Here is a 20533-nt window from a genome sequence, read left to right on the forward strand (position 1 = left end):
CCAGCTGTTGTAACCTTCCCTCACAGGGGAGATGCTCCAACCCCTTGATCATTTTAGATGCCCTCCTCTGCACTTCAACTTCCATCAGCCCCCACCAGCATGGTCAAGAATTCTTGGAGTTGTAGTCCAAAGTATCTGAAGATTGGGGAGGACTGCGGTAGAGTCCTGGTTTGGGGCTGGGAAGCGAGTTGAGTGGACAAGATGACACTGACCTGAGGAATGTTTTCTAGTGGAGGATTTTTTGCTGGAAATCCAGACCAGCCTCGGCCTGACCTCCAACCTGGAACATTAACATTAACTGAAGAGTTGTCCTAAGCCACTCTCAGCCACAGCTCAGAGCAGCCTACAACAACCCTGCAATGTAGCCCAGTGTAATTACCCTAGATTGGGGGCAATAGAGACACTGGGGCTGAACATCAACCTTGCAAAGTGGTCCGGTGTTGTTATCCTCTTATTAAAGGTGTGATGGTCTAAGACTGACAGAGCCGCTAATGCCAGCCCTCCAATGTAGTCCAATGTTATTGTCAGTAGCCACCTGGTAGCAGCCATGCCATCAGGCTGCAGCGGAGGGAGAGACGGGAAGCACAGCCACCGCTGAAACTGTAGGTATTCTAGCTGGCAGTTATAAAAAACTTTGTAACTAAGATCTAGTACCCACATTGCTTTTTTCCTCCTCCCTCCCAATCCATTTTCCTTTTATGTCGTCTCTTTTAAATTTTAAGTTTAAATCTGAGGGCACTGATTGATTGATTTAGCGCTCTGGCTAATTATTATTGATCTTTGTAAGCTGCTCTGGCAGTCTTTTCTGGAGTAAAAACACATCCAGTAAATACATAAATATCCCTATTTTGTTACTGCAGTGGGGGGGAGGGGGGCAGCAGGCTGAGTACGGCTCATGACAACCCTGCAGTGTAGTCCTGTGTTATTATCCCCAAATTACAGGTGGGTGGGTGAGGCTGAAAGAGAGTGGCTTACAACAACCCTGTAGTGTAGTCCAGTGTTATTATCCCAACGGTGCAGTTTGGGTGGAGTTACAATCAACCTGTATCTTCATAGAGAGTGGTTTATCTCAGCTCAAAAAATAGAGGCTTTATGATCCACTGCTCTTTCAGCCGAGGCTGGAAAACCTGCCAGCTCTCCCATCATCCATGACCATTGACCATGCTGGCTGGGACAGACAGAAATTGGAGTCCAACAACATATGGGAAGGCACAGGTTTCCCAGCTCCGCTTTAAGCACCATCAGAGGCAGACAGGTAGCTTTTTGGTACTCTTTGAGGTTTAGGTGCTGAAATAGTGGCTGGACAATTACACCATGCTTTTGTATATGTACTCCAGTGTTGCTTATGTCTTTAGTATCTGGTCACGCACCCTCTCCATCCTTTCAATTGATGTGAATGGAGACGGGTGGGAGCGGTTTGTAATCGATGGTAGTGATTATATGAGCCAAGAGGTGTCAATTATTCTACATTACTTCATTCAAGGGCGTAACACTCTTCTCGCTAGTTTCCACCCAACCCTATCCTTTTCGCTTTAAAAAGGAAGAGGTTGCTTTACAAGACAGCACACCATTGTCACCGCTTCTGGTCCTTTGACGGGATGCGGTGACCACTTTCCACTCGGCTTGAAATTCGTGGGCATTTGCTTTTATTGGAATGTTTTCAAGAGCGACAGCACTGGAGTCAAACGTGGCATCATTTTCTGTGGTCGGTGCATTCCCGATCCGGACCCAAATTACTGTGAAGAGCTCCTGCAACCCAGAACACAGACTTGACGAGTCCAAAGCTCCAACTCAGTTTCACGAGAGGAAACTCCCATGGTCTCCAGGATCCTAGGAGGAAGATTAAAGAAGAAGCTGGGACTCAGCTGTAAACACAGTCCTGAAGAATTGCTATGCTAGAGCCACCTAACTCAGCTCTTCTCTCTGAGAATAGCCAGTTGCACACCCCTGAGAATTTCATCCCGTGTTGCTTAGCATCTGGTTTTCAAAGGTATACTGTCCCTGAATATGGAAGTTCCATTCCCCCCCATCTTAGGGTTGCCAGGTTGCAACGACTTCGCTAAATTGTTTTCAACTGGCACTAGTCACACTATCCTGTGGCTATGAGTTCTAAAGGTTAACAATACCTTGTATGAAATACTGGTTCATCTTCTCTGTGGTGATGCACAGACTCTGGAACACCCTCACATAGAAGGCTCATCTAACCAGTTCTCTGTTAACTCTTTGGAAGCTGAAGACAGTTTTGCCCAGAAGGGCCTTTCGATATTGGTTAATGAGTTCCCCCTGCACTGCTGGCTTTATCAGCCTCTCTATTTTAACTGTATGTTTGTGCTGGACACAGTTCTGGGCACCACACTTTAAGAAGGATGCAGACAAACTGGGGAAGGTTCAGAGGAGGGCAACAAAGATGATCAGGGGCCTGGAAACAAAGCCCTGTGAGGAGAGAATGAAAGAAGTGGGCATGTTTAGCCTTGGGAAGAGAAGACTGAGCGGAGATAGGATAGCGCTGTTCAAGTCCTTGAAAGGTTATCACAGAGAGGAAGGCCAGGATCTCTTCTTGATCATCCCAGAATGCAAGACATGGAATAATGCGCTTAAGTTACAGGAAGCCAGATTCCGGTTGAACATCAGGAAAAGCTTCCTGACTGTTAGAGCAGTACGACCATGGAACCAATGACTTAGGGAGGTAGTGGGCTGTCCCACACTGGAGGCATTCAAGATGAAGCTGTCAGGGATGCTTTGACTTGGACTCCTGCACTGAGTAGGGGGTTGAACTCGAGGGTCTTATAAACCCCTTCCAACCCTACTATTCTGTGATTCTATGATTTTAAACCATGTTGCTTTTAATCACACTTTTAGTATGGTTGTATACAGTTTGCGGGGGGTTTCAATTAAAAGGCAGCCTATATATTTTAGCATAAATAAAATATCTTCCCTTGGTCCTACCCAGTTAGGCTTACTTTGCTGAACTGATTTTTTTTTTTTTTTTACCTTCGTTCGGTGTCATGGAGGAGAGATTTGGCTGCCTCGGGCTTGGCCTTTAGAAAAGTTTGGTACATGGAGAATGACTGTATATATCCCATCAGGTCAGCAATGTTGAAGGGAACTTTATCGACAATATCTGTGATCCTGGAAAGAAGTTAAATGTTTTAGAGAAGACAGGGCTGCATAGAGAATTCTGTGAACTGCATTCTGTAGTCGAAATCAACAGAGTGGTCCTGATCCTATACATATTTACACAGAAGCATGTCTGGCGAAATTCAGTGGCTTTAAGAGTTTAGGGTGCGATCCTATGCATGTTTAGACAAAAAAAGTCCTACAACTCCCAGCATGCCCCAGCCAACTATGGTAGTTGGGGCATGCTGGGAGTCATAGACATTTTTCTGTCTAAAGATGCATAAGATTATAGTGCAATTCTATACATGCCTACTCAGAAGTAAGTCCCATTGTGTTCAATGGCATTTACTCCCAGGTACATGGATGTAAGATTGCAGCCTTAATGTGTGTGTGTGTAGGGGGGGGGGGTACAGTTGTTAATTGTGGTTTTCTTGCAGATATTAACAAATACATTTCCAGGTCCACAGCTGTGCAAAACAGCAAAATCCCACTCACCTCTCCTTGTCCCCAAAGGGCAAGGAATCAAAGATTTCTTTGTAGTCATTCACAACAAGTTTGACCTTCTCATTTGCATAGATACGAAGCAGTTCTATAACCTGCAAAGGAAAAATGGAAGTAGGAAAGGCTTGATGATTCCATGATAGACGTTGACAGTAGAAGAGCCATTTACTCGTTTTTTTATGGGGCATCTACATGATGTTGCTTTTAAAGCAATTTTCTCCTGTGTTTTCTCCATGCTGCTTCTCTCTTAACACTAGAACTTGGGGAGATTCAGACAGACAAAAGGAAGCACTTCTTCACACAGCACAGAGTTTAACAATGAGCAAGGGCTATTGCCCTCATGGGGGTGCAAAAGCCGGTAAGCATACAAAGTAGTCCCCAAAAGGAGAGAAACGTCTCAGGATGCAAAAACTTTATTTCTGGAAAGCCCAACACGTTTCAGCCTCTTTTTAATTCTAAGGCCGGCGGGTTCTAAAAACATCTGCAGAAAAAGTATCTCCTACTACAATTCACCGACAAGTCTTATTTTGTTATAAGAATTTCTGCAGATGTTTTTATAATCCCCTGAAGAAGGTCTTAGAATAAAAAAGAGGCCGAAATGTGTTGGGCTTTCCACAAATAAAATCTTTGCATCATGAAACGTTTCTCTCCTTTCGGATCGATTGTCCCCATGCCCTGCTTGCAGACTTCCCCAAAGTATCTAGTTAGCCAGTGTGGAAACAGGCATCTGGACTAGACAGGCCTTTGATCTGATCCAGAGCTCTTCTTACGGTTCTTCCATCTTTTTTCAGACTACAGAAAATCTGACATTAAAGGGGGGGGGGGAGAATGGAACAGCTGTACAATCTCCTCAAGTACAGATTACCTCTTCTGTCTTTTTCTTTTTTTGTATGGTTATATATTGGGCAGGTGAGTTTACCTGCTCATCTATACTTTGGCACACCTTCACTATTACCGTTCTGGCCAATGCCATTTTAGGCATGGGTTGTTGTTTTTTAATCAAACATTTGTCTTGTGCTTTTTTCCGCCTGTGTTTTTCTCAATATTAAAATATTCACTGATAGCGCTTAAAGGAAAGGTGTCTAGGATAAAATCCGACATGTCACTGAACAGGTGGCTAATTTCTTTCTAATCGCCATGTGAACAAGAGCCAAGTTGTTTGACTGTATTAGATAAACCGAAGAAATTGTAGCCCGTGTATATATTTGTATACTTGTCTGTGTATTTTCACCGATGCAATGAATATGAACTTGAGCATGCTCCGGGAGAGAGCAGAGGACAGGAAGGCCTGGCGTGCTATGGTCCATGGGGTCATGAAGAGTCGGACACGACTTAACGACTGAACAACAACAACAACAACTGTGTATTTTAACTTCAACGGGTCTAAACGACCGCAATAAAGAGTATTTGCTTAAAGGAAAGTGTTTTAGTACAAATTTAAAAAATTGGGTTTTCTCCATTGTATGCCTCCAACATCTGGTCTCCAGCGGTAACTGCCAGTGTACATAGAAGCTGTATTCCTAACAATCATCATAAGAACATAAGAAGAGCCCTGCTGGATCAGACCAAGGGTTCATCTAGTCCAGCATTCTGTTCGCACAGTGGCCAACCAGCTGTCGACCAGGAACCCACGAGCCGGGCATGAGTGCAACAGAACCCCCCCACCCATGTTCCCCAGCAACTGGTGTACATAGGCTCACTGCTTCTGGTACTGGAGGTAGCACATAGCCACCAAGACTAGTAGCCATTGATAGCCTTTTCCCCCAGGAATCTGTCCACCCCCTTTTAAAGCCATCCAAACTGGTGGCCATCACCACATCCCGTGGTAGCGAATTCCATGGTTTGACTCTGCGCTGTGTGAAGACGTCCTTCCTTTGATCTGTCCTGAATCTCCCACCCATCAGCTTCATGGGATGACCCCACTGGGTTCTAGTATTTTGAGAGCGGGAGAAAAATGTCTCCCTGTCCACATTTTCCACACCAGGCATAATTTTGTACACCTCTACCATGTCTCCCCTTACCTTCCTTTTTTTCCAGGCTAAACCATCCCAGCTGTTGTAACCTTCCCTCATAGGGGTGATGCTCCAGCCCTTTGATCTGAAGCGTATACAGTATTTCAACCCAAGGTTCACACTTCCAGGTAAATGGGCTTAGTAGTGAGAAATGTACTCATAGGGGAGTTGCTCCAGCCCCGTGATCATTTTAGTTGCCCTTTTCTGCACTTTTTCCAGCTCTACAATATCATGTTTAATAACAGAAAGAGCCCCGCTGGAGCAGGCCAAAGGTCCATTCATTCCAGCATCCTGCTTCCCTCTGTGACCAAACAGATGCTTCTGCAACACTCACAAGCAGGTCTGTCACCTGCCGTTGGGCCCACTCAGTGGCACGTTGTGGTATTCAGTGGCACGTTGCATCTAAACACGAAGGTTCCATCTATCCATTAAAGTGAATAACCGCAGATAGACCTCTCCTCCTCCATGAAACTGTCCAATCCCCTTCTAAAGCCATGTAAGGTAGTAGTACACCGTGTCGCTACTGTGCACGATCAGGCCTCATTTGGGCTGTTTTGGGGGTTAACAGCAGTACCAATAAGAATCAGAAAAAACAGCAGTAAGGCTGGAAACTAAAATAAAAAAAGGAACAGCTGGACCAATTGAATTCCCAAAGCATTTCGACACTGGTCCTTATCAAGAGAAAAACTCTTCGAGATTCTCCTGGAGAAATCGCTCTTTGGAAGAAGCAAGGGAGAGGGAACCCTCCAGAAGAATCTCTAAGAGTTTTTCCCTTGATAAAGACCAGCGTTGAAACGCGTTAGGAATTCAGTCGGTGCAGCTGTTTCCTTTTTTGAGGTTTCCCTGTTTAGGTTTTTCTGAAGATTTTTTGTAGTTCTGCAAACCGTGGGGGTTTTGCCAAGCCTGCCAATGTCTCCCTCTTGTGCCGTTTTGCCTACATAACCAGCGGCCCTTGTCTCTGAACACTGGAAATAGAAGGCGCGCTAGAAACAGAAGGAACACTGAGCATTGGAAATAGAAGGAACACGTGGGCTCACCTCCTTCAAGATCTCCGTCAGCTTCTCTGTATGATCTTTATAGTGCAGTTGTATGTCCAGGGTGTTGGAACTCAAAACCACGCAGCCAGATGGTTTGAGAACTCGGTCAATTTCCTTCATGAAGCGGGAAATGTCAAACCAGTGGGCCGCAGTAAAGGCCGTGATCAGGTCCACAGAGTGATCCTCAAAGGGGAGTTCTTCTGCAGGGCACACGCTGTGTGAGTAAAAGACAAAGTGGCCATTACTATGCCTTACAGTGCATTAAAATGGCAGTGCATGTCATTTCTTGTGTTTGCTTTCCAAACTGTGATGAATGCCATGATGGTATTTCTTTCAACATTTCTGCTTTCTGCATTGACTGCATTGGCTGCCTGTTTGCTACTGGGCCAGGTTTAAGGCTTTAGTAGTGTACAAAGCCCTAAACAATTTGCGACCAGGATACCTGAGAGAGTGCCTTCTCCCTTACCAACCTGCCTGGTCACTGAGGTCATCAGAGGACATGTCCTTGGTGGTTCCACATGGACCCATGGCCCAATTGGAGTCCACCCGGAGAAGAGCCTTCTGTGTGGTGGCCCCCTTCCTGTGGAATTCCCTGCCTTCAGAGGTCAGGCAAGTGCCAACGTTATGTTGCTTTCACCGCCTCCTGAAAACAGTGTTATTTCAGAAAGCCTTCCTCAAGTGACTGGCTGTGGTTTATCAAACTTGGTTTTACCAGAACTCTGTTTCTTTAAAATAAAATAAAAAAACAACTTTATTTTAAGATGGTGTTTTTCTTCTTTATCCTGCCTGCTGTTCACCACTCCGTGGTCTTTGGACGTGGAGCGGTATAAAAATATTGTAAATAAATAAAAACATAGATAAATACATTGACTTGTTTGCCACAGAATGGGTCCACAAATTTTGATTGGCCTTGGTAGCCAGGCAAAGTTTATGCTTGCTGCTGAACCTGCCTCGGAAGGGCAGGTTCTTGCCTGTGATCATACCCTGAGCTTTGGAGGTGCTTTGCTCACATTTGAAGTGTAGGAACACTACAGGAGGCAGCATGCCCACCCTCCCTCTCAGATGCCTCTCCAAAATCAGTGCAAGATCAGAGAGAAGCCCCATTCTTCTCCAAGCTCCAGAGAAGGGCATCAGTTCTCCTCAGACTGAAAAACACACCTGCCAGGAGCAAACTAGCAAATGCATTTGTGGATTACCCTGCCTAATGAATGTCTGACCATCTGCCACAGAAATCTTTGCTTATTTAATAGAAATCTGGCTGGGGCTTCTTTGGGGGAGCTGTTCATGTGATTTTAGGCTGTGTTAACAGAACAGTTTCCAACTGACGGGAAGTAATCGTTCAACTTTATTCTGCACTAGCCAGACCTCATCTGAAGTACTGTGTCCAGTTCTGGCACTACACTTTAAGAAGGATGATTCAAACGTGATGTCAGAAAAGGCCGTGCGTGTGTTTACTTACAGGTAAGAGACATTTGGCGAGTGGGAAGCTTGCTTGGCCTCTTCGATCTGAGCTGCGCTTATATCTGTTCCAACCACCTTCTCAAAACGCTCTGCCAGCAGGTGACTGCTCTGGCCTGAGCCACATCCCACATCCACTGCCAGGCAAAAGGAATTCACCTTTTGAAGAGAGACAGCAACACATCTCAAGAAAAATGCCAGTTCACCTACAAGGCTTTCTTCTATATTCCATTTATGAGCAGTACGCAGACTTCAGTAACAGGCTTTAAACCAGCTCTCACTCAATACCTACACCTCCCTCTGCCATTAGCTGAGGTACCGTGATGTCACAGAATGTCCATGGGCATTATAATGAATGAGCAGGAAGCCAGTTCACATCCTCGCTTTCTCCTACACACTAGTGGATCCTACACACAAGACTCAGATACAGGGAGAAGGAGGGGAAGAAGGAAGCGCATGTAAAGGGAGCCCGTTGTGATCCTGCATTTAAAATGGCAGCAGAAAGCCCTGTTTTAAATGCAGGATTTTAGGCTGGTGTAGAGATGCCTCAGGAAGGGCCTCAGGGCATCTCTATACCAAAATCCTGCATTTAAAACGGGGCTTTCTGCTTCCGTTTTAAATGCAAGATCACAACAGACTCCCTTTACATGTGCTTCCTTCCCCCTCTCCCCTTTCCCCCTCCTTCTCCCCGCATCTGAGTCTTCCGTTATCTTTCACTGATCTCGCTCCTCTTCTTGCTGCTTTTACTCTTTTTCACGGAGGGAACTCAAGAGGAACACAACGGGGTAATCTGATAGCTCCTTATCTGCGATCTATTTAAAAACGGAACAAAGGGCATTTAGTGCAGGAGATGCCCTGGAGGGTCACAGCGTCATGTAACAAGCCCACAAATTTCTGCAAAGGAGCAATCCCAATTGCAGGATAAATGCTCCGCGTGAAGGAGCCCTCAGAGTAGAGAAAGAAGAGCCGGTATTGCTCCCGCAGGGCTCGGCGTGGCCCCACCACATTCCAGGCCGTCCAATGATTCCTCCTGGCCTGCCTGCCTGCCTATAAATACTTCCAGGTCTTTGCCCAGGCAACAGCCGCACTTTGTTTCTCTCCAGCCTGCTGCATACATTTCTGCTTTCCTATATGGCCCAATTGCTTGCTAATGGTCAGAGGTGACTAGTTAATATTGCTTAAGGGGGGGCTAATGGTTAGAAGTTGTTTCTTGAACGGACACTCTACTGAGGTCTAAGACTGGAGTCCTGTCCACACATTTGTCATGTCCTCCAAGTTCCCAATTTACCAGGCACAGTCCTGTTTTCTAGACTGTCCCCACTACAACAATGCCTGTTGTAGTCTGTCCTTGGAATTGGGAACAGAAGAGTAATTGGATTTAAAAAAAAAACATTTAAGAACTAATGAAGTAGATTTTTTTAACAAGCTGCTTTCTCCCTCAGATACTACCATAATCTGTCAGAAATGTTTGCAGTACATTGATTTTCAATTTGCAAACTTTTTTTTAAACTTGTATTTTGGGAGGAAGGTCATTATCATTTTCAGTTCACAATTAGGAGCGTGCCGTATATGCACAGAGGCCTTTCCTACTTAAAGATGCAGGGATTAAACCTGCAACCCTCTGCATGCAAAGTAGGTGCTCTACCACTGACCTCGTCACTGTATACCAAGTCAGAGCATTAAAGCTTCTCTAGACAAGGCTTTTATTGTGCACTCGTCATTCCTCACTCACGGTTCTTTGCAGATGCTTTAGATGTCATCGTCATCGTCCAGTTTCGCTGCTGGTTTTTAAAAGCAGTTTTGCCAGGGGTGGGATGGGGGGTTGGAGTGGGGACATCCAGCATTATTTGTGAAAGTGAAACAAAGAGCTAATCCCCACTAGTGGAGTTGTGTTATTCTGCTCTACCAGAGTACCACCTACAGGTTACCTAGCGGAAAGTCAGGAAAGGAAAATAATTCGCGTAGAACTCCCATCTTAATTCTGCAATGAAACTGGAAGTAGAAACGGTGGATTAAACAGCCTTGTCTAGAAACATTCTTTCTCTATCCAGCTCAATACCGGCACGGACCGGTGGGAGCTCCCCCGGGATTCAGACAGGAGTTTTTCCCAGACCTGCCTAGAAATATTAGAGACTGAACCCTCTGCGTACAAAGTGTTACTGATCCATTTGCCTCATCTACACATAGCAGTTATACTGTTATCATACCGTTATGATAACTATTGGTCCCCATTGGTGTTACGTGTACCAACAGTTGTGATAACGGTATGATAATGGTATAGCTGCTGTAGTAAAAATGTAACCTAAAAGCCATTGTATGTGCCTTAAGCAGCACGTAGTATTGTAAGAGCTGCGCATGCCTGGAATGAGAAGACAGTAACCCTAAGATAAGGTTGCCAAGCAAACTGCTGGCAACCAATCAAAGTGACAGGCTGGCTGAGGAATGCAAGCTGAGGTGATAAAACTGTAGCGCGGGGGTCGCCCAGGGTCGACTCTGCTTTGAGCGTGAGCTCCTTTGTCGAACTGTTTGCAAACAATAAAATCGAGTTGGAGCCAGCCTGAAGTTGACTCTCCTCTTTGGGGCAAATTGGACTAGCCTCCAGGGGGCGAAACTAGCATTTTGTGCAACAAATTGGCGAGCCAGCCAGGAGTCCCTTGGACCACCCTGGGGTCAAACGACAGAACCGGCGAAGGTGCCTGTGGGGCGCGCCGGACCGCCTTTGAGGTCTGCCACGGCACCAGAGAACGGGGGTCGGGACACCCAGGAGGTTAAAGGCGTGGACTCCATTGATTGAGTCAACCAGGCTGAACGGGTCTGAAGAGACGGCACTAGGGTGCTGGGCAGAGTAAGTACTTGATTTCCCTTCTGTCTTTCTGTTTGAGTTGCCTTCGGAGCGTCTGAGGTTTGTCAGACTCTGTGCAAACGTCTGAGGTTTGTCAGGCTCCGTGTCAGTGTCGGAGGTTTGTCAGGCTCCGTGTATGGTTTCAAATAGAGGTAGGCGCAATGGGGGCGGGTAGCTCCCGTTTAGAAAGCTCTGCCACTCCCTTGGGATGCATGCTCAGGAACTTTAGCAAAGTCAAGCGTCTGAGGTTTGTCAGACTCCGTGTACTAAGGTGTCGAAAGGCAAGCTGGTTACACTCTGTCAATTGGAATGGCCAGCATTTGGAATTAGTTGGCCAGACATAGGATCCTTTGGTGTAAATCTTGTAAATGCTGTATATAAAAATGTGGCGAATAATGGGCAATGGGATCAATTCGCCTATATTGATGGTTGGTTGAATTGGTGCGGAAAGAATCCCCCTTAGTTACAGAAGTGTAAATGTGTAAATGTGTTACCGGCAAAGGACCACAGGGGCAAGAGACCCCGGGTGGTGTCTGAATCAAGTAGTAAGAGATAAATTTGCCTCAGGGAAAGTGAGGTTATCAGCATTTAGATGAGTGCCAACCAAAATCCACTGAAGGCGAGAAAAGGTTGAATATAAAGTTCAATATTGTAAAGTCATGATGGTATGCTCCGAGGTGAAGCCCAAAGCCCCTGTTCCCCCCGATTCAAGCCCCACGGAAGGAGCTTGAAGACTGGGAGACCCTGCCCAAGGTGCCCCAAGCTCCCCCCAGTCTGATTCGGTCTGTTAGGTTGGGAGGAGAGGTTGTTGGGGGAGGGAGGGGGCCCTCCAGAGACAGTTTGTCTGCCACCGTATCCAAGTCTGATAGAAGAAGCAAAAGCAGTTGAAAAAGTTGCAGCTTCTGAAGGAAGAGATTTGTTTGACGTCTTAAAGACTGTGGCAAGATCAAGAAACAAAGACAGAGCAAGTTCTTAAAATATCAGGGTCTGTGTAAGCTTATCTCTGTCAGCCTGCTCAGAGCAGAGCCAAGGGGGACTTGCCTAACCCCCCTTCGCCGTGGCTGGTTTAGCCTTAGCAAGCAGAGAGGCTGGAAGGTGTCTGTGAGGACCTGACAAAAGAGTGAGATTTGCAAAAAAACAAACAAACAAGAAAAGCATCACAGCTAGAAAGTTGAGCAGCACTGCTCTGTTCTTATCTGTGGAGGAATCTAGAAGAGGTGTAAGGTTACACCTTCCCCATTCGAACTGATGAAGAGACACAGAGCTTTTGTTAAAAACATCCCTTCTTTATGGCCCAAAGCCTTCTTTGTTAGAGGCACTCTGCACATGGACTGGAACTTTGGACAGTTAAAGACTTGCCATAAAAAGTACTGTGAGGCTTGTCATAGCCTTAAACTCCCGTTGTTGTAGATTGTGTGTTTGTTTGTGATCAGCTCAGTGTACAGTTTGATTTGTGATTTCAACACTCAGATAAAAAGCTGCATTTGACTGAAAGAACTGGGTATATTTAGCCTTGAGAAGAGAAGACTGAGGGGAGATCTGATAGCACTCTTCAAGTACTTGAAAGGTTGTCCCAGAGAGGAAGGCCAGGATCTCTTCTCAATCATCCCAGAGTGCAGGACACGGAATAATAGGCTCAAGTGACAGAAAGCTGGATTCCGGCTGAACATCAGGAGAAACGTCCTGACTCTTAGAGCAATACGACAATGGAGCCAATTCCCTAGGGAGGCGGTGGGCTCTCCCACACTGGAGGCATTCAAGACAAGGCTGGACTGCCATCTTTCAGGGATGCTCTGACTTGGATTCCTGCACTGAGCAGGGGGTTGGACTCGATGGCCTTGTAAGCCCCTTCCAACCCTACTATTCTATGATTCTATGATTTCCAAGGCTTTGATTTCATTTACCCTAATGAAGCATACAGATACAAATTGCTAGAGATTCACAGACTACAAAGGAAACAGCCTTCAAAAAGTTCAAAGAGAAACTACGAAAGTTAGTTTCCCTTTAAAAAGGGGGGCAGCAAATTCTCTTAACTTAAGAGGTGAGAGAGAAAGAGTCCCCCACTCTCCCGTGATACTTCTAAGCCCAGCTGTGTTTTTGAAGCCTAAGAAAGTTCCTGCCCCGTGTGTTCCAGCTCTCTCTCAAAATCTAAACTGTTCTGACGTTCCATTTGCTCAGAGGCAAACCTGACACTCTGCCAAAACTCATGCAGTGTGGAGTTGCCGATGCAAAAATGGTGGCTTGGAACTCTTTGCATGTATGAGAACGCCCTTCCCTTAATTTTGATGGACCCTGACCATGCAGTCAGAGGAGCAGTATAATGGTTAGATCTGCTCCACCATGCCCTACTATACAAAACAAATGTTTTCCAGTCATGGTGTTAGATTTTAATGATATGAAAAAGGTATAAAAGAAGGCAGAAGAAAGCAGCAGACAAAAAGGCTTAAAAAAAGAAAGCTTATCCCAAATGTGTGTCGTTGAGATTAGTAAGAAGATCTAAGCAAGCGAGTCTCTGTCGAAGCAATGGCAAACAGCCTAACTTGCAGAGAAAACAAAGAGTTAAAACTGGTGCATGGCACAGAAAATTTGAAACATGATCTGCAGAACAGGCAAGCCAAAAGATAAGTGTGCCTGTTACAAGAGGGAGGCTATAGTAGCCATAAAAAGGGGCGAAGCCCCCGTATGAAGCTCTAACAAAAATATTACCCACTAGAAGTGGACAATTCAAATAAAAAAGGCTTTTCTTAAATTGAAGCAAGCCTTAATATCACCGCCTGCTTTAGCCTTATCAGACCCCAGATCATGAAGTTTTTAGAGCTATGGTGCACATGAGAGCACATGAAAAGAGTGCCACTCCTGAAAAAAGGAAAAGGCAATGCTGGCAGCCACCGTGGGCGGAGATATAAACCGCGGCTGGAGAGCACAAAAGCGACGGGGGGGGGGCGGAAAAGGAGAGGGCCGACCGGGGCGCGATAAATGTGCGTATTGTCAAGAGAAGAGACACTAAAAAGATTTTCCAGAGTTGAAAGAGAAAAGAAACTCACCCTGAAGGCTGCCAAATGCGGGCAGGGTCCTCCGGAGTTGGGGGGGAGTCTAGCTGAAGGGCCACCACCCTACGAACAAACGCTGTGGAGAATCCCAAGGTAAAAGTAAGGGTTGGTGGCAGAGACTGTGAGGCCCTAGTAGATACTGGAGCCACATTTTCTGTGATCCCTGTGAAGCCCCCCCGGCAAGAGAAAGTGGAAAGCATGTAACTGTAAAAGGAATTATAGAGAAAAAAAAAACTAAATTGCCCATGTGTAAGCCCCTCCTCACGAAAACTGGGAATAACATACCGGAACATGCCTTTGTAGTTTCATCTGCATACCTGGTTGCCCTCTTGGAGCGGGACTCATTAACAAAACTGCAAGCTAAAATCTTCTTCCGTAACAAAACTGCAAGCTAAAATCTTCTTCCGTGATAATCAGATTGTAGTGCAGCTGCCAGCAATGCAGGGCTCAAATTAGCAGATGGCCCTTCAAGCAGTCGAGATTGTGTCAGAGGCCAAAGGGACTGAGATTTTAGAGAATGTTGATCCATGTGTGTGGGCAGACAGAGCCCCTGCCCGAGCAAATGCATGACACCAGTTAAAATCTTCTTTTAAAAAGGGAGAGCCCTGTGTGCGCGAGGCAGTATCCTCTGAAGAAAGCCACCTGCGCAGGCTTGAAGCCGCTCATTGAGAAGTTCAAAAGTTATGGTTAGCTAATAAAGGGATCGTCCCCCTTTAACACCCCGATTTTGGGTGCGCCCGAGGCAGATAGCCCCTCCTTCAGGTGAGACCAAGACCTGAGAACAGTGGCTGACTGCCCTTTGTGCCTCAAAAACGATTCAAAGATGTTTGAGCCCCCAGCTCAAATGAGAAGTCGCCCATGCGCTTACTATCCTTTTCAGAGATTTCAAATTGACTTTTCAGAGTTGCCCCAGACTCATGGCTATCGGTACCTGCTAGTAATGATAAAACCAATTGACTGCACCTTAAAGACGATGCTCACTAGAATTTGTTTAAAGATTAAGTTGAAAGGCCACAGGTCTTGCCAATCACCTTGCCTCGAGTACGGTGCACCCACAAGGGAAGTATTAAATTGACACCTTTTAAACGTTCCATAAGCGCCCACCTCGGATATTACCTATGGCTGATAGCTTAAATGTGAATTTAAAAGTAAAAGTTTTAAGATTCAAGGTTATGTTACTGCTTTGCAGTCTGCTTTGTTTTCACAGGTTTGCAACACCGCACCAATCCTGGCCTTTAGATGCTCCAGTGCATAATCTCAATCCCAGCGATTGGGTGCTAATCCAGTCCTGGAAAGATGAACCACTTACTGAGAAATGAAAGGGTCCATTCCAGGTTCTACTCACCACTCACACGGCTATAAAAGTCGCTGGAGGAAAGAAGTGGATCCATCACACTGAATAAAGGCATCACCTGCACCAGAGAGGGTCACACCGGAAGCTGACCCACCTGAAGGTCATCATTAGAATAATGAACCCCTGAAAGGACCCAAGTAGCTCTGCAGAAAGAGGGCGCTCTTGTTTCAAGGGTTCCTGATGAACGAAACAAAACTGAGTTCCAAAAGTTCAAAAAAACTGTGCTTTTGTTGTCAGCATTCTAGTAGCTAGAACAAAGGCGTCCCAGGACTCACTTGCTGTTTAGAGAAAACCGTCAATGCCACAGCGATAATAGTTTGCGCCTTTAAGTGCGTAGTCCACCGCTGGACCAAAGAGAGTATAAATTTGAGAAAAGCCTTTTGAGGGGGGAATTGCAGTAAAAATGCAACCTAAAAGCCATTGCATGTGCCTTAAGCAGCACGTAGTATTGTAAGAGCTGCGCATGCCTGGAATGAGCAGACAGTAACCCTAAGAGAAGGTTGCCAAGCAAACTGCTGGCAACCGATCAAAGTGACAGGCTGGCTGAGGAATGCAAGCTGAGGTGATAAAACTGTAGCGCGGAGGTCGCCCAGGGCCGACTCTGCTTTGAGCGTGAGCTCCTCTGTCGAACTGTTTGCAAACAATAAAATCGAGTTGGAGCCAGCCTGAAGTTGACTCTCCTCTTTGGGGCAAATTGGCCCGGCCTCCAGGGGGCGACACTAGCATTTTGTGCAACACTGCTATGTGTCGATTCAGCCCCAGTACTGTTGACAGGGTCTGGAAGCACTCTCCAGCATTTCAGGCAGGGCGCACGGGCACTGCGCCCAGGACCTCTTGCACGCAAAACACATATCCGTGGCCTCTTCCCAATATGTTTTCCTACTGTCTCCTGAGCCTTTCTGTCCCTTACCCTTTTTTCCAGGTACGAGAAGATCACAGCTTGCAAGTTCTCCTGGGCCGAGAACCTGTATTTCTGATAGAAAGCAGCGTGCTGTTTACCCTCAAACAAGCGAGTGGCCATTTTCGCAGCGCAAAGCAGCAACTCTTCCTTTCCCTTCTTTTAGCATGGAGGAAGAGACTTTGCTCTTCCAGAGCCTGGCACTGAAGGAAGGAGGAGTCGCTCAGGATGGCCCTCCTCCCCCACGGGATACTGTCACATCTGGGATGGAGTTGGATGGAATGGCTCCTTTGTAGATAAAACTGGGGGCGGCGGGGGAGAGAACAGCAACCACGGGGTGTCAGAGGAGCTTTCCCCAACCAGGTGCCCTCCAGATGTGATCGACCGCAATTGCAACTGCACGCCAATGGGAATGCTGGCTGAGCATTGTGGGAGTTGCAGTCCAACACATCTGGAGAACACCAGGTCAGAGAAGCCTACGTTAGAGACACCTGAGAACATTTTAACTGAAGCTTTCCCAATATTATGCTTTGATTGATCCCTTCGCAGCCCAGACTCCTCCAGAACAGAACACAACTAGGCAGGAAGAATGTTGTGCAAATAAGTCTTTTGCAGAAATAAAAGAGTTTTGCCCAGTGCTCGAGCATTAGTAGCTGCTTCTCATCTGGCTTGTTGGAAGGTGAGGATCAGTAGCATTAGTAGCTGCTTCTCATGTTGTGCAAGTAAGTCTTTTGCAGAAATAGCAGAGTTTTGCCCAGTGCTCGAGCATTAGTAGCTGCTTCTCATCCGGCTTGTTGGAAGGTGAGGCTCAGCAGCATTAGTAGCTGCTTCTCATGTTGTGCAAGTAAGTCTTTTGCAGAAATAACAGAGTTTTGCCCAGTGCTCGAGCATTAGTAGCTGCTTCTCATCCGGCTTGTTGGAAGGTGAGGATCAACAGCATTAGTAGCTGCTTCTCATGTTGTGCAAGTAAGTCTTTTGCAGAAATAACAGAGTTTTGCCCAGTGCTCGAGCATTAGTAGCTGCTTCTCATGTTGTGCAAGTAAGTCTTTTGCAGAAATAACAGAGTTTTGCCCAGTGCTCGAGCATTAGTAGCTGCTTCTCATCCGGCTTGTTGGAAGGTGAGGCTCAGCAGCATTAGTAGCTGCTTCTCATGTTGTGCAAGTAAGTCTTTTGCAGAAATAACAGAGTTTTGCCCAGTGCTTGAGCATTAGTAGCTGCTTCTCATCCGGCTTGTTGGAAGGTGAGGCTCAGCAGCATTAGTAGCTGCTTCTCATGTTGTGCAAGTAAGTCTTTTGCAGAAATAACAGAGTTTTGCCCAGTGCTCGAGCATTAGTAGCTGCTTCTCATGTTGTGCAAGTAAGTCTTTTGCAGAAATAACAGAGTTTTGCCCAGTGCTCGAGCATTAGTAGCTGCTTCTCATGTTGTGCAAGTAAGTCTTTTGCAGAAATAACAGAGTTTTGCCCAGTGCTCGAGCATTAGTAGCTGCTTCTCATCCGGCTTGTTGGAAGGTGAGGCTCAGCAGCATTAGTAGCTGCTTCTCATGTTGTGCAAGTAAGTCTTTTGCAGAAATAACAGAGTTTTGCCCAGTGCTCGAGCATTAGTAGCTGCTTCTCATCCGGCTTGTTGGAAGGTGAGGATCAGACACTGCCCAAAACATTTCGCTGCCTGAAACGGAGCAAGAAATGGTGCCACCTCGTCAAGTCAAGATGCATAGCGAGGCAAGGTCAGTTAAGTTATTTTGACACCTCGGGCGGAAAACCCCACAAGCGTTTGTCATCTGATGAACTGGACTCTAGTCCATAAAAGGTGATGTCACGATCAGATTGTGATCTTATACACCCTTACCTAGGAGTAAGCCTCATTGAACTCAGTGGGGCTTACTTCTGAGTATCCATGTATAACATTGCATGGTCAGTCTGTTGAAGTGCCACACAATAGACTCGTCGTTGTTTTTGTATCTTGTGCAGTGAACCCATTGTGGATTCACATTCACTCCTCTTTGGGCAGATGTACAGAATTCAGAAGTGAACCGAATGCGCCACCAACCCATTCTCCGCTTTTTAGCACAAGCCAGCAGTGCAAAGTGCTGATTGGTTCACCTTTGTTGCGGTCACAGTTATGCAGAATGCTGATTGGCTAGCCCCTGTAGCCATCACTCCAAAGCCAACAGACTGCTGATTGGTTGGCCCTTGTGGCAATCCCTCCTATGGTTACCACATTGCCCAGTCTCACATCTTTTCGTAGAACAATTCAGCTCTTCCAGCCAATGAGGGAAGACACAGGATGAATAAGGAAGGGAGATGGTGACATTCATAGAGATAGAAAAAGGGTAGAGCCACGATTCAACTCTCCGAGGACGAATTTCCTGGTTCCCTCTGAACTTATTTTGGGGGGGGGGTGTCCCCCGCCCAGCCCATAGCCAGCCTAAAAGTTCTTCGGGGACCACCAAAAAAGTGGGGGGCAGGTCATCTGATCTGGAGACCTTTTAAAGACAAAAATTGTAATATTTTTTTTAAATAGTTTGTTTGTTAAATAGTTTGTTGTTAATTTTCTCTAAAGAGAAAATTTAGGGAGAGAGGCCCCTTTAGCCCACCCCTGGCTACAGCCCTGTCACCCACTTACCCCTACAGGTGGAAATGAGAGCAGCCTGTTGCAAATACCGGATTTCAGTGTTGCTGTGCTTGGTCAACAGCATGCCCGACCAAGAAAAGGTAGCAGCAGAGGCAGAGTTCATGCTTTTTCTAATTCAGGTCTCACTGCATGTGAAACTGTTACAAAAACTGTGTTCTTTTCCCTGGTAGACTTTCCAGTGAGTTTACCAAGAACGAGAGGAGGCAGAGATCTGGTCCAACACGATTTTATTCTGCAGAATAAGGCAACCCTTGGGGCTAACGCTCCAACAAAGGTCACAATCAAGTGATGTGATCCAAAAGTTTATATAGGCAAGACCTTTGGGGGCTGTCCTACGCTTGCGCTGTACTAATCTCTTTGTCTAGCTGAGAGGGAAACAGAAGACCGGCAGTGCCTTTGACATATCTAGGCATGCACAGAGGTAGCCTTGTACTCCAGTAAACACATTCTTGGCATTCCTGAGTCTCTGATAAGGCGCTGTGTCTTTGTTTAGCATGGCAGTCTCACACTGAGGTAAAACATCTTAAGGAGCGCCTCCAGCAGCACCAGACAGGCCGCTTAACAAGATCAGCCTTGGATGGCCTTCTCTCTGTCCCATCAGCCAGGACAGCTAGACTGGTGGGGACGAGGGAGAGGGCCTTTTCTGTGGTGGCCCCCACTGTGTGGAACTCCCTCCCTAGGGAACTCCATCATGCTCCCTCTTTAATGAGCTTCCGTCGTGCATTAAAAACGTGGTTGTTCAGGCAGGCATTTGGGGTGGGTTAGGGTATTTTAGAAAAAAAATTATGGTAGAATTTTATTGTTTTAAATTGTTTTATGGTATGTTGTACATCGCCCAGAGTGGCTGGGTGACCAGCCAGATGGGCGATTAATAAATTTAATAATAAAATAAATAAATAAAAACAGACATAGCCTAGCTTATAAAATCATGGGATAACAGACATACTACAACTGAAATTTCTATAACACTCCCCCCTCAAAAGGCTTTTCTTAAATCCCATACCTCTCCTTGGTCCAGCAGTGGACCACACACTTAAAGGCACAAACCATCATCAATAGTATCATAACAAACAAGACTGCATTGATTACAAGTTGTTTTAACCATGCAAAATCAGGGAGCCAGGAAGTCAACTATAACCAAGGCTCACTTGCTCCTGAATAATTCTGTCCAATCATATCTTGTAGTTTGGCAATTTCATCTTCTATGGTTTTGTTTAAATCATGGAACTTTACTCTACACCCTTGCTTCACTAGGGTGCAGGAGCCACCTTGGCGTGCTAAGAGATAATCTGAAACAAACTGATACTGGGCCACTAGCTGGCTGAGATCTTCAATTTCAGATTGCATGGCCCTTACCATTATGGCTGTGGCACTGATGGTCTCTTCCAAACGGCAAGTGAGGCCTAGGATGCTTTTTCTGCAATAATTTCTGGGTATAAACCCAGGGTAAGCAATCCTGTAACTAGCCCACCCCCTCCCCTGTTTGGTTCTGAATCTGACAGTTGTTTTCCAATTATTACAGTGTCATCACAGTTTTTACTCATTTGTTTTATAAGTTGCCCTATTTTTCTAGTGGTTTGCTACTTTAACGGTGGCCTTCAGGTGGGTCAGCTTCCGGTGTGACCCTCTCTGG

General features: G+C 46.0%; 1 protein-coding gene across 1 annotated transcript; it reads right to left on the reverse strand.

Annotated features, from left to right (window-relative positions):
- Positions 1-986: 986 nt before the first annotated feature.
- LOC146334990 (putative methyltransferase DDB_G0268948) lies at positions 987-16479 on the reverse strand. The gene is made up of 6 exons (XM_084822701.1): positions 16282-16479; positions 8127-8284; positions 6668-6881; positions 3613-3713; positions 2992-3129; positions 987-1830 (listed from the first exon to the last, which is right to left on the reverse strand). Exons 1-6 carry the CDS (start codon positions 16390-16392, stop codon positions 1734-1736), a joined length of 819 nt encoding a protein of 272 aa, XP_084678827.1. The 5' UTR covers positions 16393-16479; the 3' UTR covers positions 987-1733.
- Between the last annotated feature and the right edge of the window lie 4054 nt (positions 16480-20533).

This window comes from Heloderma suspectum, chromosome 16 (genome assembly GCF_057233095.1).
Source record: "Heloderma suspectum isolate Gila_16-S chromosome 16, 16-S_ref, whole genome shotgun sequence".
In the NCBI taxonomy this organism is placed as follows: Eukaryota; Metazoa; Chordata; class Lepidosauria; order Squamata; family Helodermatidae; genus Heloderma; species Heloderma suspectum.

Excerpts from the sequence above, each read along its gene's own strand:
- LOC146334990 (XM_084822701.1), bottom strand. The coding sequence starts at position 16,392 with ATGGCCACTCGCTTGTTTGAGGGTAAACAGCACGCTGCTTTCTATCAG. Across the intron at positions 3,714-6,667 it reads TGACGGAGATCTTGAAGGAG|GTTATAGAACTGCTTCGTAT; the intron begins GTGAGCCCACGT and ends TTTCCTTTGCAG. Across the intron at positions 1,831-2,991 it reads CTCCATGACACCGAACGAAG|GATCCTGGAGACCATGGGAG; the intron begins GTAAAAAAAAAA and ends TCTTCCTCCTAG.